At 38.7% G+C, this 25,221-nt stretch overlaps 4 protein-coding genes across 7 annotated transcripts; all 4 read right to left on the bottom strand.

Annotated features, from left to right (window-relative positions):
* Positions 1-1,613: 1,613 nt before the first annotated feature.
* On the bottom strand, positions 1,614-9,996 carry LOC119992118 (protein GDAP2 homolog). 3 transcript variants are annotated; one of them, XM_038838751.1, is made up of 15 exons: positions 9,840-9,996; positions 8,737-9,140; positions 7,655-7,732; positions 7,476-7,531; positions 6,219-6,338; positions 6,028-6,098; positions 4,929-5,022; positions 4,552-4,755; positions 3,459-3,710; positions 3,121-3,229; positions 2,825-2,892; positions 2,654-2,723; positions 2,497-2,571; positions 2,305-2,396; positions 1,614-1,981 (listed from the first exon to the last, which is right to left on the bottom strand). In XM_038838751.1, exons 2-15 carry the CDS (start codon positions 9,055-9,057, stop codon positions 1,906-1,908), a joined length of 1,686 nt encoding a protein of 561 aa, XP_038694679.1. In that variant the 5' UTR covers positions 9,058-9,140; positions 9,840-9,996; the 3' UTR covers positions 1,614-1,905. The 3 variants fall into 3 exon arrangements, with proteins under 3 accessions (XP_038694679.1, XP_038694680.1, XP_038694681.1); XM_038838752.1 differs by having other exon boundaries at positions 8,737-9,207; positions 9,840-9,991; XM_038838753.1 differs by lacking the exon at positions 3,459-3,710.
* Positions 9,997-13,930: 3,934 nt separating this feature from the next.
* LOC119992246 lies at positions 13,931-15,665 on the bottom strand. Its single transcript, XM_038838938.1, has 4 exons — positions 15,415-15,665; positions 15,245-15,334; positions 15,061-15,157; positions 13,931-14,286 (listed from the first exon to the last, which is right to left on the bottom strand). Exons 1-4 carry the CDS (start codon positions 15,632-15,634, stop codon positions 14,145-14,147), a joined length of 549 nt encoding a protein of 182 aa, XP_038694866.1. The 5' UTR covers positions 15,635-15,665; the 3' UTR covers positions 13,931-14,144.
* Positions 15,666-15,710: 45 nt separating this feature from the next.
* LOC119992245 (UDP-glycosyltransferase 13-like) lies at positions 15,711-18,838 on the bottom strand. 2 transcript variants are annotated; one of them, XM_038838937.1, is made up of 2 exons: positions 17,382-18,838; positions 15,711-15,847 (listed from the first exon to the last, which is right to left on the bottom strand). In XM_038838937.1, the coding sequence occupies exons 1-2, from the start codon at positions 18,821-18,823 to the stop codon at positions 15,844-15,846; spliced, it is 1,446 nt and encodes a 481-aa protein (XP_038694865.1). In that variant the 5' UTR covers positions 18,824-18,838; the 3' UTR covers positions 15,711-15,843. The 2 variants fall into 2 exon arrangements, with proteins under 2 accessions (XP_038694865.1, XP_038694864.1); XM_038838936.1 differs by lacking the exon at positions 15,711-15,847 and adding an exon at positions 16,776-16,971.
* A 4,402-nt stretch (positions 18,839-23,240) lies between these two features.
* On the bottom strand, positions 23,241-25,020 carry LOC119991268 (UDP-glycosyltransferase 13-like). The gene has a single exon (XM_038837578.1). The coding sequence runs from the start codon at positions 24,889-24,891 to the stop codon at positions 23,449-23,451; it is 1,443 nt and encodes a 480-aa protein (XP_038693506.1). The 5' UTR covers positions 24,892-25,020; the 3' UTR covers positions 23,241-23,448.
* Positions 25,021-25,221: the final 201 nt, after the last annotated feature.

Genomic DNA, 25,221 nt, shown 5'->3' with positions numbered 1-25,221 from the left:
TGTACTACCAACCCAATGACATACACCCACGGCCCTCGTCCAGCGCACAGATGGAACCCCACCCACACCCAACTATAAGCACGGCCCAACACACATCAACCTGGTCACAGCTCAACCTAACTGGAAGTCTAGGCCCAGAAAAACCTACCAGGCCAAGCGCCCCAACCATCCCAAACCCGGGTCGGTTGGGAAGTGTATTGTGTTTTGCCTCCCGTGGTGAAACGAGTTTCGAAACTGTAGTGGAGTGAGTTAAGGTGACAAAAAGTGTTTTACGTATCATTATAAATATTGCGTCGAGGTGAGAGTTATCGGGGTTAAATTTGGTACAAGACTCAAATCCAGCTCAACAGCTCTCTATAGGCCAAGTATGAACAAGCTTGTAGGCCTCAAAAGGCTCCACAGGCCCAAAGGCTTGGCCCAGAGCCAAAGCCCACCATCCCAAGCAAACAACTCATAAGCCCAAAGCTCCATTTACATCACCTAAAGAGTCCCACAAAGTCGCTATAAATAGAGGGAGAAAACTTCATTGAGGAAGGAGGTGAACAAGCTTGTCCCCCTTCTCTATAATCCACTAATATCCTCTGGCTACGCTCTATGCGGAGGTGCACATGGCACTCCCCATGACCATGTTCAGTCAACGCGATGCTCTACGCCCACGTTCGATCGACGCCCACATTTGTCGAAATCCAACTTGCCCCTGTACTCATACATGTTGTAATACTCATAATTTACTTGTTAGCTTGAGTACATGTTGTAATACTCATAATTTACTTGTTAGCTTGACTTAAATATATTTCTTATATAGATAGTTTCGCTCATGTATTCATGTGTGTTAATTTATTCATTTTTACTAGAGTTCCCAATTGTTGAGGTTTTTACAATTACTGGTTCTTAAAATTACAGTTAATGAGAACGGGTAAAGGAGAGAGGATTCCCCGCACAGATGAGTACAATGATGGGGTGAAGATTCACATACCCAACGGATCCTTTAGCTGGAACGGTAAAGGGGTGGATTCCCCGCACCGATGGGTACAGGGATGGGATGAAGATTCAAATACTCAACGGGTATCTTATATTCTTATCCATGGATAAGCGTTTGCATAACTGATACGGAGACGAACAAAGAGATCCCGTTTTAAATCCTCCCCGTTGACATACCGACCCCTAGTGTCTTAGGCGTACGTCTGCCTATGCTTCTAAGAGAGCTGAGAAGAGGGAGACGAGGCTGAGGAGTAAACATTAGGGCTAGTAATGGGCAGGCAGACAACATTATTTTAGAGTAGTAGGCTAACAGCTCTTTTTCTCCAGTTTTGATTTTATATGAATCCATGCAAGTTTTAAATCTTTAGTATGGTGGGACACAATCAATCTCTCCTTCTTTCCTTTTTGACTATAGGATACCATTTTTGAGACTTCCAATTTGAGATCGGTCTTTATAATTTCTCTATTGAAATAGGAATTTCTTAATCTTTAGAAAATTTGACATGTCCTGTGTTTCCCTTGGATTCAGTCATGTAATGTTATTGTTAGTCAACATTCTATCTTCATTACCTCTCACTGTAATGTTAGTTTCAAACCAAAAAAAAAAAACTCAAATAGGCAATAGGCAATGATGGAAGTAGAACAGAAACGATTTCCGATGATACAACATTGTCAAGTCATTACAAAGCTCAAATAACATTGTATTACTCGAGTCATTTGAAACAATGCAAGAACTCATCTTCCAACAAACAGATTATTACACAGAAATTTAAAAAAAAAATGAAGTACAATGCAAAGCTATTGTACACATTCAAAAAGGCCAACCCCAACCCAGCTAATGAAGACAATAGAACAAATCAAATGAATAAATCAAGATCTGGTGACACTTTTATCACATCAAGGAACTGAACCGTTCCGTGATGGCTACGGTCGGTGATATACATACTTTGTCCTGGGATCCACAGTAAGACCCTTTCCTCCATTCACTTCTATATCGTGCCTGCAGTTGAAAATGTCAATAAAAAATCAAGTTAATTTACATGCACCAGCCTATTTTGTTCTTTAAAAAAAAAAAAAAAAAAAAACAGGGGATGGGTATTCAAACTCCTGGCCTTAGGGCACGTGCTGAGGAGCTTGACTACTTGAATTATTGATGCTCCTCAGTATATAAACCCAATTCTACTATATAAAGGAACATCGCCTTTCCAAGACCCTAAATATCATAAACTAGACAACCTTGATGACCTATAATCACCTTCCAGCAACGAAGCTCTCATTTTTCGTTGAGTTAACAAAATGAAATGAGTAAACAGAAAACTCAACTGGAAAACAAAGTCAGGGATAGTCAACTGTTCGCGAGGAACATATCTAAACAGCTGCAGAAGACGATCAACGTAGACGACTTTCTTCCAAACCTAGCGATAAAAATCCAAAACCAGAACAATGAACTCAGTGTAAAGTGTCAACTAAAATTGTAATATTAGTCAGTAAGATGGATAAAACCTTTAGACATACCACATTGTCTACAAGTAACTGTAAAGTGAACACTGTGGCCTTCAGATGAAATGTCGGGTGGAGAACGTATATTGCCTAGATAGAGCAGAGAGGGAGATAAAAACTGAGATTCCAGATATAAATTTCCTGACAAGGCTTATAGTTTAGCATTGCATACATGAAGATTTCGTTGGTGTTTCCGACCAAGAACTTGCTGCAATCTTCTCATCCATCCCATGGCTGGTTGACTTTATAACAGAAACAAACATTAATAAACAAAGCAGGATAAGTCAAAGTTGGTATGGTATTATGACAAGTAAACCTGAAAAAGGAAGGAAAAAAACCTTACATTTGCAAAGATGCTGCAGAATGGAAGTAAACAATAGTATAAGGCTTCTGTATCAACGGTTCAAATTCCTAAAATTCATTCAAGAAAATGTACAACGGCCAATTATTAGTATTCATACAAATTGTTTAAATCAAGTTTGCTCAACATGTGGACAAGAACATTGGAAGAAAAACAACAAAATTTCCAATACCAAAATAAAAGAACTCTAATAAATAAAAGCAACAGCAGATTGCATAACTGTTGATTCGTAGCAGTATGTGAACTATATTAGTGGAAGTAAAATCTAACTAGATTACCTTGACTACGTAAAGAACAAATCGCTCCAAATCAAGACATCGGAGCAAAAAATGTGCTCCCACGACCACCATTACTGGACGACCCTCACTGTCCACACCACCCCGGTAACTGATATCGTAACAAAAGAACAAAAGAGCTAACTAAAAATTACATGAAGCCACGTAAGGCAAACAATTTTAATGAAAAATCAACATCATTATTTTTTCAAATCCAGGCTATATGCACAAGCAAGGGGAAGTGAATCAAGTTAATGGAGGCATGTAAACCAGGCAAGGAAAACATCCAGTAAAAAACCAGTAGAGGCATATAACCACAAAAGTAGTTATCCAATGCTCACACAATTTTCATCTCTGCAATTTCTGAGAGATTTAGAGAATTTGCTTTCGATAGATATCGGGAATGGAGAGAGTATTCCTCAGCAGCTGATAAAGAAGGTCCACCAAGGTCACCAAATCCAAGTAACTTGGCACAATTAAATCTACTTTGAGCTTGAGCACTTTTTTCCCATTGTTCTGTTCGTCTCTGATCTGGATCTTTGATTAAGGACATGAAGGCAGGATCCAAATATGAATCCAGATAATGAGAGTTTCTGTAAGGATGTAATCTAGTGAGGTAATTTGAAAATTAAAAACAGAACAGCAAGTGGCAGCTTCATAATACAATCATAGCATAAGAGGAATAAAGCAACAGAAAACAGTGATAGTGTCAACCAACAGCCACGGGAAACTTACAAATTGATGGAAATTCAAAACAAACCTTAGTAAAACATCATATATGAACATTAAACGTTCTTAAAGGTATTGTTCAGCAAGTATTTACCAAAGAAACATTCCATCAGGTTCGTACATTGAAGTTCCTTGAAATTGCAAAATCAAACCGCATTTAGACATAGAGAAGAAAAGAGAGTTGCAATGCTTCTAAGTTCTATGTACAAAAACAATAGAAAATTAAAAAAAATGGGCATCGCTATGCTACTAGGTACAAATAGAATTCCAAGATGCTAATTGAATGGAATGTAGACGACGTACAAAAGGACGAAACATAGAAATATTGTTAAATATCAATATGAGATGCAATAGGCTGTTGAACTGACCTTGTGCAATTAGCCAATTACGCATCTGATTTTTAGCTTGTTTTCATTATTATCAGGACAGTAGACCATAATGCAGAGTAACATATATGAAACACATATTTCCCATAAGACTCTAAGAGCACAAACGCAAATCACTGTTGCTTGAGGAATCTGAATCACTATTTTATGCTGATTCAGTGTCTTATAAACCCAACGTTTCAGAATTGTGAATGACCAATGAGTAACATTTAGCAAATCTTGTTATGAAAATGATCAAGATGTTCGAGACCAATCATGTTGATTCTGTACATAATGATGTAATCCTCAACATTAAGCACCATTAACAAAATCCACTGACCTTCGTACCAAGCCAACATCGGTAACAGGAAGTTCTACTGGATCTTCAGCTGGTTTTGGAACAGATTTTTGAGGCAATTGCTTTATTCTTATTTTGCGTTCATCTATTGTTGTTTCACCATTCTCATCCCCAACATCTGCAGGAAGCTTTGATATGGCAACATCTTCTTCATGCTTATCTCGAGGGAAGTAAAGTGGAAGCAATCTATAAAGAAAAGTGATAAACTGGATCATGTTTGAAATTTATGAGATCCTAAAAAACTTATACTACAAAAGAAAACATTTGATGCAAGTCACAGTGAGGCATCACAGACTTCAATTAATGAGGAAAGATGTTCACACTTCAATGAAATCAAATGTACTTCAAAATTTGAATACCTCTTATATATTTCAGTATCGGATGATGTTGTTGTACAAAAAACAACTGCACTTATCTTATCTTTCAGCTTCTCAAGCGAACGCCGGATAGTTCCTAAGCAAAATAAATATATCTGAATTGGATCGTAGGAACTAAAATGAGAAAGTCAGAAAGAAGTAGAACGAACAATCTTTCAAACACCCAATTATTATTATGCACACAAATAACAGTACAGTAACATGCATTGCAAAAGTAGTGTTTCAAGTAGCGAAAGAATTATAATTAAACCTTTGGCACAAAAGGGGTGCCTCATTATCTACAATATATTAAATCAAGAACACAAGAGAAAACGCACGAGCCAACCAATCCTACTTTTCTCATGAAATATAATCACCCATTAATTCTCTCTCTCTCTCTCTCACACACACACACACAAAAAATAATTCATCAGTATGACTTCCACTGTTCAACATAAGATAAGATGAATAACTTCCATGCATAGGGCTGCTGTAGGGAAGTGGGCAGGAGAAGGGGAAGATTACACAGCATACCAATATATAGCAGAAAGGTTGGAATTGAACCCAAGACCACTAGGTACCACTAGGCCAAGGGTTCAACCCTACACATCAACCTAAGATAGACACCAAACAATAGGCATTTGTGACTTGTATTTGGGCATCCAGTTCCATTATTTTTATTGACAAATTAAAAAAGTTTCATTCTGGGTTTTTTGAGTCAGTTCACTCAACTCAACCCATGGCAATCACAGCCTGACACGTGTTACCTGCACCTATTTAAAAGAAGAAATTGGAGCAACTATGACTCTTCCTGTTATAAAACTGAGTAAATGCTTTATCCTAGTCAACATGGGATTTATTGGATATTTGGATGTTATTTTTTCATCTGGTTTCATTATTGATAACAGTTTTGACTACCAATGTTGATCAGTTTAGTTTAAAAGTCTCTCTAAACTGAACCAAGTCGCAACAATGACAAGCAGGCCTAATTCAATTTCCCATTCATGCATAAACAAGTCCAGTAATCTATCCCTTTCATTAAGAGCTACAATAGTACTAATAAAAAATAATGCTTCAACCATTTATGACAGAGGAATCTCACTTATGGCCACATGTGCAGCTGGTTCACGCGGGTAGTTTTTAGCTTCAGTATATATACAGCCCATCGCAATGCTGCATTGGGAATGCCAAGCAAAAATGAGTTCTTAGATTTAAACAATTGATGGAGAACATGGAGAACTATATGAGACAAATGAAAAGGAAAAAAAAAATGTTGCAGCATCCATTGCCAACCTTTGAAGACCATTTTCAATGAGTAGCTCAAGGCAAGACCGGTAGCAGTGACTCAAGGCATTCTCCGCAGCAGTATGATATTTCACTGCATATTTCGGACCAACAGTATGGATAACCCGCCTAGAGTAACATCAAAAGGAAACAATCAGCAGCTTATAAGGGAAAAAGGAAGACTAGAAAGTATGTTCACATGCAATAACATTTCACGAATTATACAAAAAATTGCATCTTCAACTATAAAGTAGTTATATCCCTAACATAGCAAATATCACATAAACACATGACTGAGTTATGAAAGCAACAAATTTTGACCCAAATGATCGGAGAATATGCGGTTTTCACCTAATATAGCTCATAAGTAACTAGAGTAAACGTGGATAACAGTAGAACAAATTATTTGTTGTGATGAAAAAATGGGACTAAGGGATTGCCAATCAATTACACACTTCTACAAGCTACCAGATCAATCACATTCAAGAAAAGTAGCTAACATTCATCTGCACCCCTCAGTCACTACACCAAATACATAGCACATATAAGTATATAACCATCTATTAATACAACATTTTTGCTTCCTCCCCCCAAAAGCACTTTTGTCTGTCTGTCAAACAATCCAAAATATTGCTACAGGGATGAAATGAAATAACTCTTCTACTCCACCCCAGCAGCATCGCAACTGGAAGCACTAAGCTCTGCATTACCATTTCGGCTACCACTCAACAAGCTCATTAATTGTATAACTGCTCATTTAGAAGCAAGAGTAATACATCTTCTCAGATCCTCCTCTTCCAATGAAAAGCACCTACTGAAGAGTGACTAGCTTCTCTGAACAAAAAATTACCCAGGGCTTTACGATGATGCATCAGAAGGGGGAGAAAAAAGCTACATTTATAGGCACCCTAGGTTTCCATATTGCCTTCCATGAGAAATCTCAGATCATGTCCTCGTCGGTTTGGTTAAAGAATCCTATCTAAATTTCTGACTTTAAATGTCTGTAGTACATGTTAAACAATCTTTAACATTGATATAGGGCCTTGCTGGTATGTTCTAACGTATCCAATCATTCCAAACAAAAAAAATGTTATAATTAACCGTTACGTTTTCACATAAAAAGCAACAGATGTCATCATATTCCTGGTCTCCAAGCAACATTAATTAGAAGTGTGAGGACAAAAATGAATTTCTACTATGATAGAACCATACAAGTGAAAGTCGTTGCTTCAATCTCATCATAGATAAAAGGTGATGAATGCATACCTAGCAGGAAGCTCATATGCCTTGGTAACTTTGGCCATCCCTGTTCGGCAACCCCCCTAGATGAGAAAAAGGATGCACAACAAGTCAGTCAAAACCTTCGTTTCTCACAAAGTGCATCACACAAATCATTTATTCCCAAATATGTGGATTACAGAACCCTAAATTAAATGTTGGCATACCAGTGTAGCACATTCTTCGGCAAGTCCAGGACCAGCTGCTGCATGCAAACCAGGGCTGCTATGTGCTTCATCCAAGTTCTGTAAACCATCAATGTTGAAACGTATTAAAGATAAACTTAACACCTGCCTCATGCATCTCATTTATGACCCATTCCATAAGGTTTGAAGAAGTGGTGAAGCTACCAGCCAGTATAGAAAAAATGGCAAATGGATGTAATGGACAAGTTGATGGATTGGATAGTGGCATCAGGCACTCCTATACCATATTGAGCAGATAGTCAAACAGCTTTCCTTATCAACACTACATCTGGACATAGCTCTCCACATCTTAACAAGGGTGGTGATCTAAGTATAAAGCTCAAACATCTTGTAGTCCGAAATATGAGAAGACACTCAATTAGTAACTGGCAGTCATTGCATCCACATATTTACACTATAGTGCGAATTGACAATTATGCAATTTTTTTTTGAATAATGCTTTATCCACCCAAAATGTGACCCCCATTTAATCTCCAATTAATGTGAAGTGTTGGACATTAAGTGGGCCCTACATGTGTTCTCAATCCCTAGAAAGAACCTCTCCACATATTATGTGAGGATAAGGCTGCGTACATCGTCAATGTACCTGACCCCGCCCATTGCGGGAGCCTTGTGCACGAGTGTTGTCTACCATTTTACATCAATTAAACAACCTTGAAACTCCACCCCGTAGAGGTCATAGGTTCAATTCCTAGAAACAACCTCCCAATTTATTATATGGGGGTAAGGTCTGCGCACATCTTGCATGTACCCAACTCCGCCCATTGCGGGAGCCTTATACATGGGTGTTGTTTACCTTTTTACATCAGTTAAGCAATCTCGAAACTCCACCCCATACAGCACTTTGGTTTAAGAATGGTTACCAATTTTTTAATCATTTAAATTTCACGCATAAATTTAGAAGATGGAAGATAACGTCAAATGAACTGAAAAACACGAGATGAAGTCTTCGTCTACAAATACATCAATTAATGTCAGCGCAATTTAGTAATTATTCATATATTTTAAGTCTTAACACTTTTAAGGCATAATTAAATGCTCACCTCATTCGTAGAATTCACCACAGCATCCACCTCGAGATTCCAAGGGTGGCCTCTCCACAGATAAATTTTTGAGTTAATTTCATGATCCACAGGAAATCTTGACACCATCCAATTGCCACTACCTCCTGCCTCTGAAGACGATGTCAACGGATCGGGAAAATAAGGATTTGAAAATGACGGATCTTCATTCTCATAGTCCAATGATGATCGATGCTCTACATCACTCCAACGTGGAACTTGATCCAAAGTAACAACAGAGTCCCCACTATCGGTTGGTAATCCACCCCTGGTGGTTGTGGCTGTGGCTGCACTCCGATACATTTGTGCAAGTCCAGGTCAGAATTTCACTTCCCTGACGGCTGGTTTTCCTAGCCCTCCAGCAATGAACACCATATAACCCGATCCTTTCATGATTCAAAACAACCACATGGAACTTTCAAATGAAATATGAAACTAATCAAAAAACATTCCCTGAAAAAATAAAATTATTTCAAGGACCATATATACAAAAGATTATATGTTTGTGCACGGGGGTTGTTTACCTATATATAAAAGATTATATTTGAATTAAGAATCTATACAATTTAACTGAAAAAAAAAGGCGTTCTACATGCATAAACATATCATATTACCATATACAACACAATTTCAACTATCTAACCTTCTAAAATTCTCAAGTGAAAAAACAAGAGCAGAAAATTTAAAAAATATCTTTAATGAAGAACTGCATCTTCTCTTTCAAAACACAAATAAATTGTGGATCTTCCTCCATTTACAGTGAAAGTGCAGGAAATTAAAGAAGAAGCACACACACGGACGCCCCGAAATCCTCCATTACAAAAATTCAGGAATAAAAATTCCTCAATTCATTTAGCCCATAATTGGCTGAAAGTTGAAATTGTCACTTCGCCAGAACCAAACAATTTCTGCCTTCCTTCCCCACTTTCACCCGTTTCCTTAGAAACAAACGGAAAAATCGGATCCCTAATACGAAAATTTTCCAAGAAAATGCAAAAACAAACGAAACAATCGTAGTTGAACTCGAAATTGGAGCTGCAAGACTACGTAAGAGAGAGAGAAAAATACAGAGAACATAAACGTACCTGAGATTGTAAAAATGGCTTTAGTATTTCGTATTACTGTTATTCGGTCGTAATAAGTACCACTAAGAATGGTGGTCGATGAGCTTGCAATCCTCGCAATCGACCGGAATAGGGAACGAGGTGAAAACTGGAAATTTCATTCAAATTGTCATTTGTGAAATTTGACTTTAAATTTTGCAATTGTCCCTCTAAACTATCTAATTTGTGCTTAAGACCCCAATCTGTTTGCAACTTTGTCTTTAATATCCCTGGCAAATAGGGGTGTAAGTGAACCGGGCTGCTCGCGAGCTATTCGAGAGCGGCACAATAAAAACCTGCTCGAGCCCGGCTGCAAAATAAAAGAGCCGGGCTAGGGCCCTATTATAAGGCTCTTTCTGTAAAAGGGCGGGGCTTGAGCATGGCAAAGCCCAGTCTGTAAGCCCTCGAGCTTTTACATTATTATTATATATATAGGGTTTGTTCATTTCGTACTTTGTAGTCTCTTCTTCTCTCCAGTCTCCACCGCTCCGCAATCTACACAACTCCACTACTCCACCACGACTCAACATTCATTCTTTTATTTCTTCATTCTATTGCAATTAAAGTGAGTTCTTCTTCTTCATAGGATAGGAGAGAATGACAAATCCACATACACCACTAGTACCAGCATCGGGGTCTTCCCTTCAACAATCTGTTTCAAGCTTGCCTACTGCAATTTCAATATCTGGTGCTACACAAAGCAACCCGAGTAATCCTATTGCTATTGATGATGATCAACAAGAGATTGCAGAAGGTGGCTTGTTTGAGATGAAGAAAAGGAAAAAAAAATCTATAGTTTGGTTAGTGTTCAAGGATGTAATGGGGAAAGATGGAGTGAAGAGAGCAGAGTGCACTCATTGCAAGGCAAGACTGGTCATTAGTGAAGGCACTACCACTCATTTCAAGAGGCATCTAGATGGTTGTACAAGAAGGAAAGTAAATTTGAAATCACAGAAGATGCTGGACTTGATTCCATCTCCATCGAACAAGGAAGTAGGAATTGTTTCTAATTTTCAGTATGATCAAGGAAAAATGAGAGAATCAATTATACATTTTATTCTCATGCATGAGCATCCGTTCACAATTGTGGGACAAGAGGGTTTCAATTTAATGATGAAAATTAGCACCCCACATTTTCAAAAGATTATTTGTGTTACTGCTAAAAGGGATTGTATGGCTGTGTATGAGATGCTGAAAATTAAGTTGAAGGCAACGTTGAAGAATGTGAACAACATTAGCTTGACTACTGATTTTGGAGATCAAATTAACAAATAAAGTATATGGTGGTTACTGAGCATTTTGTTGATGTTGATTGGAAATTACAGAAGTGAGTTCTTAGTTTTGTGAATGTGCCTCCTCCACATGGAAGTGTTGATATGGTTGATGCTCTGTTTAAATGTATGAATGAGTGGGGGATTGAAAATAAAATCTACTCCATTGCTGTTGATAATGCTTCTTATAATGATGTCGCTATTAGAACTTGGAAAACTACATTATCTAGAACTAAGAAGTTGTTGCTTGGAGGTCGGTTGTTCCATGTTCGTTGTTGTGCACATATATTAAATCTTCTTGTGCAAGATGGCCTTAGTGTTGTAGAAGATATCATCCATAATGTTAGGGAGAGTGTTAAATTTGTGAAACAATCTGATTCTCGGCTTCTCAAGTTTAGTGAGATTGTTAAACAATTGCAGTTGCCTTATAAAAAGCTAATTTTGGATTGTCCCACACGTTGGAACTCCACATTTGAGATGTTATCTCTTGCATTGAAATTCAAGGATGCATTCCCTCTTTTCGAAGAAAGGGAACCACAATATAAATGTTTGCCAAGTTCTGAAGATTGGGATAGGGTGAGTAATGTTTGTCAAATTCTCCAAGTGTTTAGTTTGGCTACAAATATCATGTCTGGAAATGAATACCCACTTCAAATCTATTTTTATCTTAGATTTATAGGGTGAAAGAAGTTTTGAAATCAAAAGTACTTTGCTGATGATTGATGAACTGATGATGGCTACTGTTAGAGTGTTCGTTTATAAACGAGCGGCCCGCGAGGTGAGCTCGGGCCCGTGAGCTTTTCATAGGGTCGGGCTCAAGTTGAGGTTTTACAGGCCTTAATAGGCTAGGACCGAGCTCGGCTTCTCATAAAAAGTAATGGGCAAGGCGTCTGCATGGCAAAGCCCGACTGGACCAGGCCCGTTTACACCCTTATTGGCAAATTCATGGGCAAAGCGCAGTCAGACCCGCTCAAAAGCATAAATAATTAATAAATTTAATTTATAATAAACTTAAATTCATTATATAGTTATGCAATGACCCTAAACTTTTGAGATAAATAATCAGTCATAAAAAAATAACGAATGAATGTTATAGAATTTCTAAGAAATTCTTTCGAAAAAAGAGAGCAATCTTTCTCACGTTAAGCGTATGGTCAGGATAGAGAAAAATCCGTAAAGACATTTAGGGAATTGGTCTCATGTCCTTATTTTTGGACAAATGCTTGGATACATGTCCTTATTGGGCCCGTTTGGCTCTCCGTTCTCAGCAAAATTTTCCTGCCGCGTCTGCCATGATCCCGACGCGTCATGTGAAAGTCCGTTTCGGTGGGGTCACACCACACCAAATGCCGGCCCAAGCGAAAGCTCGTAAGAGTTGCTTTCACGGTGGAAGTAGTTCAACCGAACTCGGTTTCGGAAATAAACGCGCGGTTTATTACCCGCCTATCCTTGAAATTTTTATGTAATTTCAATTATGTCCTTATCCAAAACGAAACCTAATTCGCGTATGCGAGAACCTGACCTCAAAGCTCTCAAGTTTGTGCCGCTCTCTCTTGCTCCCATCTGCTCGTCGCTAACATTTTCGCCTTAACCATCGTTTTCATCTGTGCAAACCGATGGACTGAAGAGAGTGAAGTGGATGTGAGTGTGGGGCAAAGACGAATGAAGAGGAAGGGCGAAGTGGGTGTGTGGCATCCCCTGTGCAGATGACAACTACCTCTCCTTAGATCTGCTCATCCTCTGTACGCATGACATTGATTTTATTTTATTTTTCTAATTTTCTGGTTTTATGTTCATCTATCTGGAAGCATCGTTTTGATTTTTAATTTTGATTTTTTTCGTTTTTTCCATTTCAATGATTGTTGTGATTTGTGAAGTATCCAGTTATAATAATAACTTAATAGTTATAAATTTGTGAATGAATAGGGAAATAAATCTTTTTTATATTCAATACATTCATATTAAATAAATTTGTGAAAGACTAAATTTAAATTTGTTATATTCAACCACTAATAAATTCACAAAGTAATTTATTAGTATTTATGATAAAATTTGGACAAATTTCACTTGCACCTTACTACACCGTAATTTTGTTCATCCAAACGCTAAACTACATACCAACTCACCTCACCATAGTTTTTTTTGTGACACATCAAACGCTTTTTGTCAATAGAACTCACCTCACAACACCATAACTTTTTATCCCATAGCACCTCACAGCACCGCACCAAAATACAAAACACTCCCAAACGGACCCATTGATATCTCTATCAGCTTTGAAAATTTTTTGACCTCTATTTTTTGTGACACGCCAAACGCTTTTTGTCAACAGAACTCACCTCACAACACCATAATTTTTTATCTCACAGCACCAAAATACAAAACACTCCCAAACAAACCCATTGATATCTCTGTCAGCTTTGAAAATTTTTTGACCGCTAATAAGTTCATGCTCACTTATTTTTTACAGCTTATAAGCTACATACATGAAGCTCTACCAGACGAAGCTCCCCCTATTTGGTGAGGCAGTACCGCATGTAAGATCGCTCCACCAAATGACTACTATAAGCCAACGGTATTATTGGCCATCAACAAGCTTCAAAAAGCTTGTCTGTTGGAGCATTGAGCGATCCATAAATTTATATTTATATTTTTTACTTTTATTTTGTTTTATTAAATTATAACTAATTTAAAATTTATTTTATATAAAAAAAATTTTAATAATGAATATAAAATAATTTTTATAAACTACCATCCTATAGTGTTGAATGCAACCGCTCTTTGTGGACGAATCCATTTTTCCATATAAATGTGTGTACAGCATGAGCTCAACTGAACTGATAGGAATGGCAAAGCACATGGAAAGGGTTCACTATCATAAATTCATAATTCATATACAAAGCAATTCTGTTCTACATCCAAATCAAAAGGAATGGTTTAAAAAGGAAACAAATCAAGCGTTAGAGGGTGCATTTCGCTTGTTGGAGGGCAGATAACCTTCTTGAAGAAATGCTATTCATTCACTTAATCCAGCTTTCTGCTTGAGCATTGAAATGAACTTCTCTCTGTCCTCCGGCGACATTGCCTCCGCTGAACAATCCCCGACCCCCCACTCTGCGCCACGAAGGCAGTACTTGTCCTGAATTTCTTGCCGGTTCCTGAAAATCTCACACAACATGATGGATTACCAATGAGGCCTTAACAACACTATGACTCAATTCAAGGATTGCATCAAGTTAGGGATGCTTATCAAATTATATGACTCACAGAGAGAAAATACTTTGAAACTGAAGAGTTGTATTGAAACCGATATATAATAATTTTATACAAACAACGAAGATCCTTTATATACATAAAAGATAAAGATAAAATCATGAAGAAAAATTGAATTGCAATTTAGCAAAAATTAACTCTGCTGCGTGCACAACCTGCCGACAAATAAGTTGGGGGAGGCTCAATGCGAAACAAAACGGGGATAGATCCCATTGGGGATCGAACCAAGGAAACCACGCAGGGATATGCCTTTGGCCGAAGAAAAAACTAACTCTTCAACTCCCTATCCTTATTCACATGAAATCTAACTTACAATGCCATATCAGCAATTCTAAATAACTACAAGCTAAATCATAAGAATGCTAATTAGATTTGGCCATTTCTTAAGAGCCTGATTGATTTATTTCCTTTAGGCTTAGTTTGGTGTTTGATTGTGACCGGAACTACTCAAAGAAAAAGCTAAAGCTTGTTCTATAAGGTTGTCTATAAACCCCTTTTGACAAGCACCAACAAGACCAAACTGGAATGGACATTAGGAATGCTAATCATAGGGTTGGATTTTATCAAACAGTTCTGCATCCTAAGATTAGTTTCTCTGTGAACCACATTAGCAGCATTGCTGCTTCATTAAACAAGAAGCAAATAACAAGGAAAATTACTTTTCTTTATTCAGCTTGGATTGCTCGAGCAACTTCTTCAGCAATGGAGAGGATTTAAATCTTGCATCATCTTCAGCATATTTCTTCTGGTTTTCCTCTGCAATAAACAAGTGCAATTTTCAGAGATTAAGCCAAACTGGCACTGAATTTAAAACTCGTGAAATAAATGCAGAGGAAAACATACCATTGAAACGATTCAGAAACTCAATTTCTGGTAACTTGGGTCCAGGTACCGATTCTAATCCAGGGAATCCAGACAGGAATCCAGCCTTAGCTGCAAAACCCAGAAGAGGAATCAATAGCTAAGGAAATTCCACACTCCCAATTCGTACCATTCACAAAAATTAAGCATACCTGGACCTGAACACAAAAGAATGGAAACTGAAGCAGCGAAGGGAACACACCGGTGAAGAACTTGGCAAGATAATGAGTAGGAGGGAGAAGAAGGAGAAGGAGTTGTGGGTTTTTTGGAGAAGGCGACTTGGGTTATCTTATGAGGTTCGCAGACTGCGAATTTGGTTTGTGGAATCCGGAATTGGTTTTGTGAGAGCGGCAAGAATGAAGACGAACCCATACTTGGAGATAACAGAGGGAAGGAGGACGGTCGAACGGTTGATAGTTGATGCTAATCAGCAATTCAGTATCGAGGTTGCCGTTGTGGCATTAGTTCATTGGTTTACACACCAACGGTCACGATCTTGTGTTCGTATTTGCACTCGGAAGTCGGAAGGTCGATCAAGCGTGAAGATGTTCAGGTTGCATGCTTCTTGTTAAGGATTCTCTCTACCTGATCATAGCCGGACGGAAATTAACCACGTTAATAAAAACTTTTTTTTCTCTTTTGTTTATTGGACAGTCTAAAGAAAAGTACATTATGTATTAATTGATTAAATCAATTGATCAGCATATTCTTTTTGTTCATAAAACGTACAAAACACTACACATTCATAAAATAAATATTCATAAATTTACATAAACATATAGTATGTCTATGTGGGTTCTTTAATAAAGTTTTTTTTTTAATCTATGTGACATGTCTACCTGACTTATCATCTAGATTATGCAAATTTATGGATGGAAAAATTATGAACATATATCATTTTGATAAAGCATATTCCTAACGGATCCGTGGGAATATGTGTTAAGGCTTTTAATGTTGCCTTTTAGCTTTTTCTTTGTTCATAAAGCGCATTCCAAAAGGAGTTAGTAAGGAATTAGCCATGCGTTTTTCTTTTTAGATTAAAAAAGTCCTTAATCTTTTTTTTTTTATCAATAAACCCATTGCACTTATAAGAATTTTACAAATTAACCCTTCTCTCAAACTTCCGTTAAAAAATACTAATGTGAACTTTAATATCTTATGTGACTTTGATTTGAAAAAAAAAATGTGTAAATGACATGTCAAAAACCAAGTCAAATTGCAATTGAGTCATTGATTGAGTGACAATGACTTTGTATGTCCCTGACTTCATGTCATGTGTTCTAGTCTCACCTCCTCTTGAATATTTATAAGGAGGTGTGTGAGTTTAGTCTGCCCCTGCGTGAGCTTGGTTTGTGCCTCCTACGTGGAGCCTGTTGACACCTGTACTTTCCTAGATTTAATCTGGTGATGTGTCATATATTGTATCTATACTTGTACTAAAAAAAAAAAAACACCAGGTCAAATTAAAAAAAATCCTCAATTAAATTAATATCTTCTCCCCCTCTTCTTCCTCCTCAATGGCAGCCATGAAGCACTAGCACAATTTGCCTCTCAACCAGCCACCCACTAGCACAAAAGAATCCCATCAACCCATATCCTTATCTCTTGTTGGCTTCTTCTTCCCCTCTCTTTATCGTCTCTTTCTGTGATGTTGGTGAATCTTGTGGACATCAAGAGCTTGATTGGGAGGTTACCATTCCACTCTTTCCCCCAATCAGAGTTTTTTAACGAACAATTGACAGAAAGGTTAACTTGTACCACTTTTATAAGTATAAGGGTTTTATTGATCCAAAAAAAAGATTACGGATTTTTTTTATCAAAAAGGCAGATTAAAGAGGCTAATCCCGTACTTACCCCTATTCCAAACGTGTATTTAATGTGTTAAAAGGATTTTAATGTGGCTTTTCACAGTTTCTTGGTTAATGTGGTTATAAGTTGTAACAATTATTGTTGTGATTATAATCTAGTAAAGCACAAATCAATGAAATAAGTCATAATTGGTTATCTCCTGAAAGAGATTAACAGCCTACTAGTTGCAAGAGGCTAAATTTAACCAAATTAACCAACACAAAATATGGTTTTTGAAACATTATTGCCATGAATCTTCAGACGGGCTTACCAGTTGTTCTTCCACTCACGGATGAGTAGTTTCAGTGCATTCTCACAACTCCCTCCAGCACCAACAGCCTTCCTTGCTTCTTCTCCAACGCGTTTCGCTTGCAGTTTAAGCTGCTCGCTTCCCATCATTTCTTTGATTCTCTCTGCAATATCATCTCCCTTCACCACCTCTTCTCCAGACCATCCCCAGTCCTTCACCCACAAACCCAGCCCGCTTCTTTCAACTACATCTGCATTAATCTTCTGATCACCATGTTGAGGCCAAGCCAGCATCCGCACCCCGGTCCAGGCTGACTCCGCCACTGAGTTCCAACCACAATGACTCACAAACCCACCCACTGCCTTGTGACTCAGTATCTCTCCTTGGTCTGCCCACTCCTTCACCACCAATCCTTTCTCTTTAACCTTCTCCAATAGCTCATGACCAAGAACCTGATCTAAACTCTCCTCTTCTTCCTTGTCAACTATCTTGTCCTTCAATACCCACAAGAATTTATACCCACTTTTAACCAATCCCTCCCCTAACTCTCTTATTTGATCCCTTGACAGGGCTGTTCTGCTTCCAAAACTCACAAACACCACTGACTCTGTTTCCTGCTCATTGAGCCACTCCAATTGTGCTCCTGATTCTCTTCTCTCAAATTCACACGGCAAGAGTTGAACGGTGGACAATGGTGACAACCCAGATACTACTTTTCCACCAGTAAGTGCATCTAAGGTGTCTGATTCCAGTCCTTCAAATGTGTTGATCAAAACACCTTTTACGTTAACTACTTCCTTACCATCTCCCATGAATATTTTTGAAAACAGACTATCTGGGTTCAGAAGTGGAGGAGGAATCCAGGACCTGGGTATTGGTACAATACCAGGAATACGAATCTCACTAGATTGAGCCAAATCTGGATTGGAAGGCAAGTATGCAAAGAGAGAGAACATTTTTGCTGATGAAGTGAACAGCATGTAATTTGGTAGATCCAGGTCTGCAGCTACTGGAGTGATGGAAGAGGCTACCAACATATCGAAGACGAGAGCAGAGGGGCGTGGATGCAGCGAAGAGAGTAGAGAGGATAGGAGGTGAACAGAGCGACGAAGGGCTTCTCGCAGGAGCCAATAGGGATCAGATGTATCGGCAGTTTTGGCATCAATAGAGAGGAGATGAAACTGCTTCTGAGAAACTTGAGGGAAAGCAGAGAAGAAGCGAGACAAGTGGTCAGACTCGGCTTGTGAGACGATGGGGTGGGTGGTGATTAAGGTAACTAGACAATTGTGTTGGACGAGAGAAACAGCAAGCCGAAGAAATGGCGTCAAGTGACCCATTCCAGCACTAGGAAGAAGAACTACATGAGGATACGGAGGTAAGTCGCCGGTCTCTGACATGGCTGGTGGAGGAGCTGAAATCTCCCGGAGAGGGTGAGTGATAGAACTTCCTCTGCAAACCTCCATGTCTCTTGTTAAATGTTGTGCTCAAGGTCTGACATGTTTGGTCAACAACTCTGCCGCACGGCCCGGCCCCGCACACCCAGATTAATCATATAAATTTATCACAATTGACAATAAATCAGGGCCTTCCAAGAAGGAAAAAGAACACAAAAAAAACAGCAAAGATGAGAGGGACTGCTAAAAAATTTACAGCAGGGTCGCTATAAGAGCAATTGTGATGGTGCCCATTTGTTTGGGCATGAGAGGCAAAAATTGATTTGTTTGGTGCCCATTTGTTTGGCTATGTGTGAGTGGTGTGTGGAGACTGTATCTACCACAGAAAACTCCCACATCAAAAGTGTGTGTATTGTGTTGTATATAGGCGCAGTTAATCATATTGCTTTTTGCCCTTCGGGGTGCAGTGTGTGTTGCTGTGTTTATATGTTGCATGATGTGTATTTATTTCTAAGAGGCAAAAATGATTTTTGTTTGGGTCGTTAAAAATTTTTGTGCTCTAAACAATGGTAATTTGTTGGCCTCTTTTTAATTGCCCAACATGAAGTCATGGGACATACAATGTCTGCATGTTGGCCCAAAATGGTACTCACATCTCACACATGCTCACATTTTTTACCTTTAAATAAATATTAGGTCCCACTTCTATTACATAAAAATCAAGCGGGCAAATTTACACCGTTTTACCAATGCATTTTGTTGCCTCAACCATATCAACAAAACACGTTTTCCAACCCATTTTGTTGTCCTTAACAAAAAATACCATTGTGATTGCCCTAATTGTTTTGATTGTTTTTACAAATTTAACGGTATATTTTTTATTTTATTCCAAACAAAAATCAAAATAAATGTGAAAAAGACACGAAAATTCTGAACAGTTGAGTATAGACTTAAGACATTATATGTCTTTTACCCATCCATTTTTATTTTTATTCAAGATAAAAAAAATATATCGTTAAGACTCATAAACATGGTCAACCAAAGACGAGTCCACCAAACGGATTAGGGGGCTCCGCAATTAGTTTCAAATTATAGAGTCTACAATTGAAATCTAATAGATTGAGAGATGTGTCACATCACACCACATTTTTTGTTTTTTTATTTTTAAAATTTATATGATTTTTTTTCACCATTGGATATGAATTGTAAAGTCTAGGGAATTGCGGAGCACCCAAATCCCCACCAAACCCCCTAGGTCAGAATCGCCAACTACCACATACCAGTAGGTAGGAAGGTACAAAATATGGGAATTTATATGAACTGATTGTAGCACCTCCACAACCAGATTTTCAAAGAGAGATTAGTAATATATCATTACAGTATCCAAGAGCAAAGAGAAACGTACTCCAGCAAAGTAAAACTGGAATTTCACAAAGAAAAATGGAAGTACAATGTTTCATTTACTTATATTAGTTTACACTAAATACCGATTAACTCCGCATCAATCATATTACGTAAAGTGGTCATCTCCAAATCTTCATGAAAATTTAAAGGCTCCCCAATGTCGATCACATTAGCATTCCCCTCGTCAACTACAATAACGATAGGGTAGTGTAGGTGCCAAAAATGGTATGGCCCCGCCTGGTCCCACATCGACAAGATGAGTTGGATTGTCTAGGCCCCCAGGTTAACTATCACAGTTAGGCCCGAGACTAAAAAGCCAATCTTTGGGTCCATATACAATCTTTACATTACTTGCTACGTAATATAAACAGTATTCTGACACCAAAACTGTCATATTCTCTGACACTTATCTACAGGATCTTTATAGCTTTATAGACTGGTCACTTTATTATGATCCTTCCTTAGCATGATGGAACTAGGTGTCAAAGCATCCGCAGGTGTTGGCGACCCAGTACAGTCGCCAGAGCATAGTAATGGCGACACCACCTATAAGCGCCATTACTCGGACTACATCACTCATAAAGCAGTTCTTGTCAGTCTAATCTACAGCCGATATTTACAGGTGTGACTGACTCACATTCTTAGGTATGGCTTTCTTTCATATACGTATCTATTCATTAAATACCGCCTACAAAACTTCCATACTATCATCGACACCTGTCTTAACTATGACATATTGTTACTTTACCGCTTACCCTGACACAACCGGGATAGTAGACTTTTTATACACTTCCTTCATACAATTTGGTCCAATGATATAACAGGAATGGATACACAATTCCCGGGGTCGATCCTCGTTCTCTATTAAGACCCCCCTCTTTTCATATATAAAGGGGGGGAGAGCGTTCTTCAAAAGGACCCGAGAAAACAGAACAAAAACACTTTCTACCAATTCTAGAAAAGACCTACTCAGACAAAACACCTAAGACTATAGCTGGTCTTCCATCTCCGACAAGTACTAACTTGATCGTCGGAGCTTCCACGACCGGCACCCCCCGAGCCGGTTAAGGAGCTTTCACGGTTTGCCTTGTTGTGAAACTTGCAGGATCCAAGGCTGCAAACGGACCCCACAGGAAGAAAGATTGACCTTTCAACTATTGTAGAAATCGGCTCCTACAGGTAGTACTTGAGATGTATGTAAATGTAGGGTAGTACTTTTTGGGTACTGAATAATCTGACCTAATTCATCTCGGGAACTCATTTTTTAAATGTTTCAAGTTGGGTATCCAAAATTCACATTTGTTTAGTTACCATACGGGCAGTTTTCTGCCTCTTCGGACAGTCAAACAGTTGATGTGATGGAAGAGGCTACCAACATATCGGAGACGGGAGCATAGGGGCGTGGATGCAGCGAGGAGAGTGGAGTGGATAAGAGGTGAACAGAGCGACGAAGGGCTTCTCGCTGGAGCCAAAAGGGATCAGATGTGTCGGCAGTTTTTGCATCAATAGAGAGGACATGAAACTGCTTCTGGGAAACTTGAGGAAAAGCAGAGAAGAACCGAGACAAGTGGTCAGACTCGGCTTGTGAGACGATGGGGTGGGTGGTGATTAAGGTAACTAGACAATTGTGCTGGACGAGAGAAACAGCAAATCGAAGAAATGGCGTCAAGTGACCCATTCCAGCACTAGGAAGAAGAACTACATGAGGATACGGAGGCAAGTCACCGGAGTCCGACATGGCTGGTGGAAGAGCTGAAATCTCCCAGAGAGAGTGAGTGATAGATATTCCTCCTCTGCAAGACTGCAACCCTCCATGGCTCTGTTAAATATTGTGCTCAAGGTCTGACATGTTTGGTCAACTCTGCCGCACACCTAGATGAATCATAAACAATAAATCAGATCCGGGGCGGATAAATGTGTAGTATTTCTTATTCCAATTATATATTTTTTATTCGAAATAAAAATCAAATTTAACATAAAAAAGATGTGACATATATAGACAATTAGATATACATTGGAAACATTAGATTTCCGATCGCCATAAATTAAGTTTTGTTTCAAACAAAAAAATGTTATTAAATTCATCATGTTAAATATTATATATTTATGATTCAATAAAATAAAAAATTTAAATCTTGTAGGTCCAGAGACACCACCAAACCCCCAAGTACCAAACTCCCAATTGCTCACTAGCACATAACAGAACAGAACTGTCGGTAGTACCTAACACGAGCGTTTATATCAACTCAAAGCAGCTCCTCGACAACCACATTTCCCAAAAGAGATTAGTATTATATCATTACAATATCAGAAAGCAAAGAGAAAAAGGGTTTCCAACAAAGTAAAACTTGAATTTCACAAATAAATGGAAGGACAACGTTTCATCTACTTTATATTGTACATAAAACCATAAATAGTTCAGATGACATTCATGTAGTTATGTGTGTGATATTTTATAGAGGTCTCGAATTCGAGCCTCCCCATCCTCTTCCTTGTGTTAAAAAAAAAAAAAAAAACTTTATATCCTACAAATTAGAGCATCCAGGAGTTCCACATTCCATCACCCACCACCGTTTGTTCAATTGCCCACTATACAACTTACACGCCATTGCTTTCTACTATCATATCTTTTTAATCCAAAATTGTAAATCATATATAACCTCTATGTTGCACTTCTACAACTCTACCACTAAATCATATATTCGATTAAACATATACAAGCTCGCTTAAACATATACAAGCTGTTGCTGTTCTATCTATTGACCGATAAGAATGTCCAGTTGTACACAGTACACACCCATGTTTTCTTCAAGTTAAGGAAAGCAATAAATATAAATCAACTACCAGTACGTGTCAAATACTCAATACATTATTGTTGATTTTAAACAGCGAATGTAACTACTCAACAGGGATTCCAAAATGGTTTATGGTGTCTTTCTGGCTCCTTTAGGTTTTTCTTTGTTCACAAAGCATATTCCAAACGGGTTTTCTAATGTGTTAAAAGAGGCTTTAAACGTTGCTTTTCAGGGTTTTTGCACAGGTCCTCCCCGGGTCCCTTTCTTGAGGTGTATGTAAATGTGGTTCCAAGTCCTAACAAATGTTCTTATGATTATAATCCAGTAAAGCACAAATCAATGAAATAAGTCATAGTTGGTTATTTCCTGAAAGAAATTAACAGCCTACGACTTACAACAGGCCAATTGAACCAACACAAAATATGGGTAACTAATCCAAACATGCATACATAGTGGTTTTTGAAACATAGCCATGGAAATCTGCAGGCAGGCCTGCTAATTGTTCTTCCACTCACGGATGAGTAGTTTCAGTGCATTCTCACAACTCCCTCCAGCACCAACAGCCTTCCTTGCTTCTTCTCCAACGCGTTTTGCTTGCAGTCTAAGCTGCTCGCTTCCCATCATTTCTTTGATTCTCTCCGCAATCTCATCTCCCTTCACCACCTCTTCTCCAATCCATCCCCACCTCTTCACCCACAAACCTAGCCCGCTTCTTTCAACCACATCTGCATTAATCTTCTGATCACTATGTTGAGGCCAAGCCAGCATCCGCACCCGAGTCCAGGCCGACTCCACCACTGAGTTCCAACCACAGTGACTCACAAACCCACCCACTGCCCTGTGACTCAGTATCTCTCCTTGGTCAGCCCACTCCTTCACCACCAACCCTCTCTCTTTAATCTTCTCCATTAGTTCATGACCAAGCACTTCATCTAAACTCTCCTCTTCTTCCTTGTCAACTATCTTGTCCTTCAATACCCACAAGAATTTATACCCACTTTTAACTAATCCCTTCCCTAACTCTCTTATTTGATCCCTTGACAGGGCTGTTCTGCTTCCAAAATTCACAAACACCACCGACTCTGTTTCCTGCTCATTTAGCCACTCCAATTGGGCTCCTGATTCTCTTCTCTCAAATTCACACGGCAAGAGTTGAACGGTCGACAATGGTGGCAACCCAGCTAATACTTTTCCACCAGTAAGTGCATGTAAGGTGTCTGATTCCAGTCCTTCAAATGTGTTGATCAAAACACCTTTTACATTCACTACTTCCCTACCATCTCCCATGAATATTTGTGAAAAGAGACTATTTGGGTTCAGAAGTGGAGGAGGAATCCAGGACCTGGGTATTGTACCAATACCAGGAATATGAATTTCACTAGATTGAGCAAAATCTGGGTTGGAAAGCAAGTATGCAAAGAGAGAGAACATTTTTGCTGATGAAGCGTAGAGCATGTAATTTGGCAGATCCAGGTCTGCAGCTACTGGAATGACGGAAGAGGCTACGAACCTATCGGAGACGAGGGCAGAGGGGCGCGGATGCAGTGAGGAGAGTAGAGAAGATAGGAGGTGAACAGAGTGACGAAAAGCTTCTCGCTGGAGCCAAAAGGGATCAGATGCATCGACCGTTTTGGCATCGATAGAGAGGAGATGAAACTGCTTCTGAGAAACTTGAGGAAAAGCAGAGAAGAACCGAGACAAATGGTCAGACTCGGCTTGTGAGACTATGGGGTGGGTGGTGATGAAGGTAACTAGACAATTGTGTTGGACAAGAGAAACAGCAAGTCGAAGAATTGGCGTCAAGTGACCCATTCCAGCAGTAGGAATAAGCACCACATGAGGATACGGAGGCAAGTCAACGGAGTCTGACATGGCATGTGGAGGAGCTGAAATCTCCTGGAGAGACTGAGTGATAGATCTTCCTCTGCAACCCTCCATATCTCTGTAAAATACTGTGCTCAAGGTCTGCCATGATTGGTCAACAACTCTGCCGCTTTTCCAGATTAATCATACATTTATCACAACTGACAATAAATCCTACCAAAAAAAAAACAGCAAAAGTGATGGGCGAGAGGGATATACTGTAAAAAATTTACAGCTTTTTTATGGGGTCATGTTTATGAGTCTATCAATATTTTTTTTATTTTGTTCCAAACAAAAATCAAAGTAGAAATGAAAAAGATATGAAAATTCTGAACCGTTGATAATAAACCTAAAGCATTCTTCGTCTTTTACACATCTACTCATAGTAGCACCTCCACAACCAGG

This window comes from Tripterygium wilfordii, chromosome 22 (assembly GCF_013401445.1).
Source record: "Tripterygium wilfordii isolate XIE 37 chromosome 22, ASM1340144v1, whole genome shotgun sequence".
NCBI lineage: Eukaryota > Viridiplantae > Streptophyta > Magnoliopsida > Celastrales > Celastraceae > Tripterygium > Tripterygium wilfordii.
This window is presented reverse-complemented; position numbering and strand designations above follow the sequence as displayed.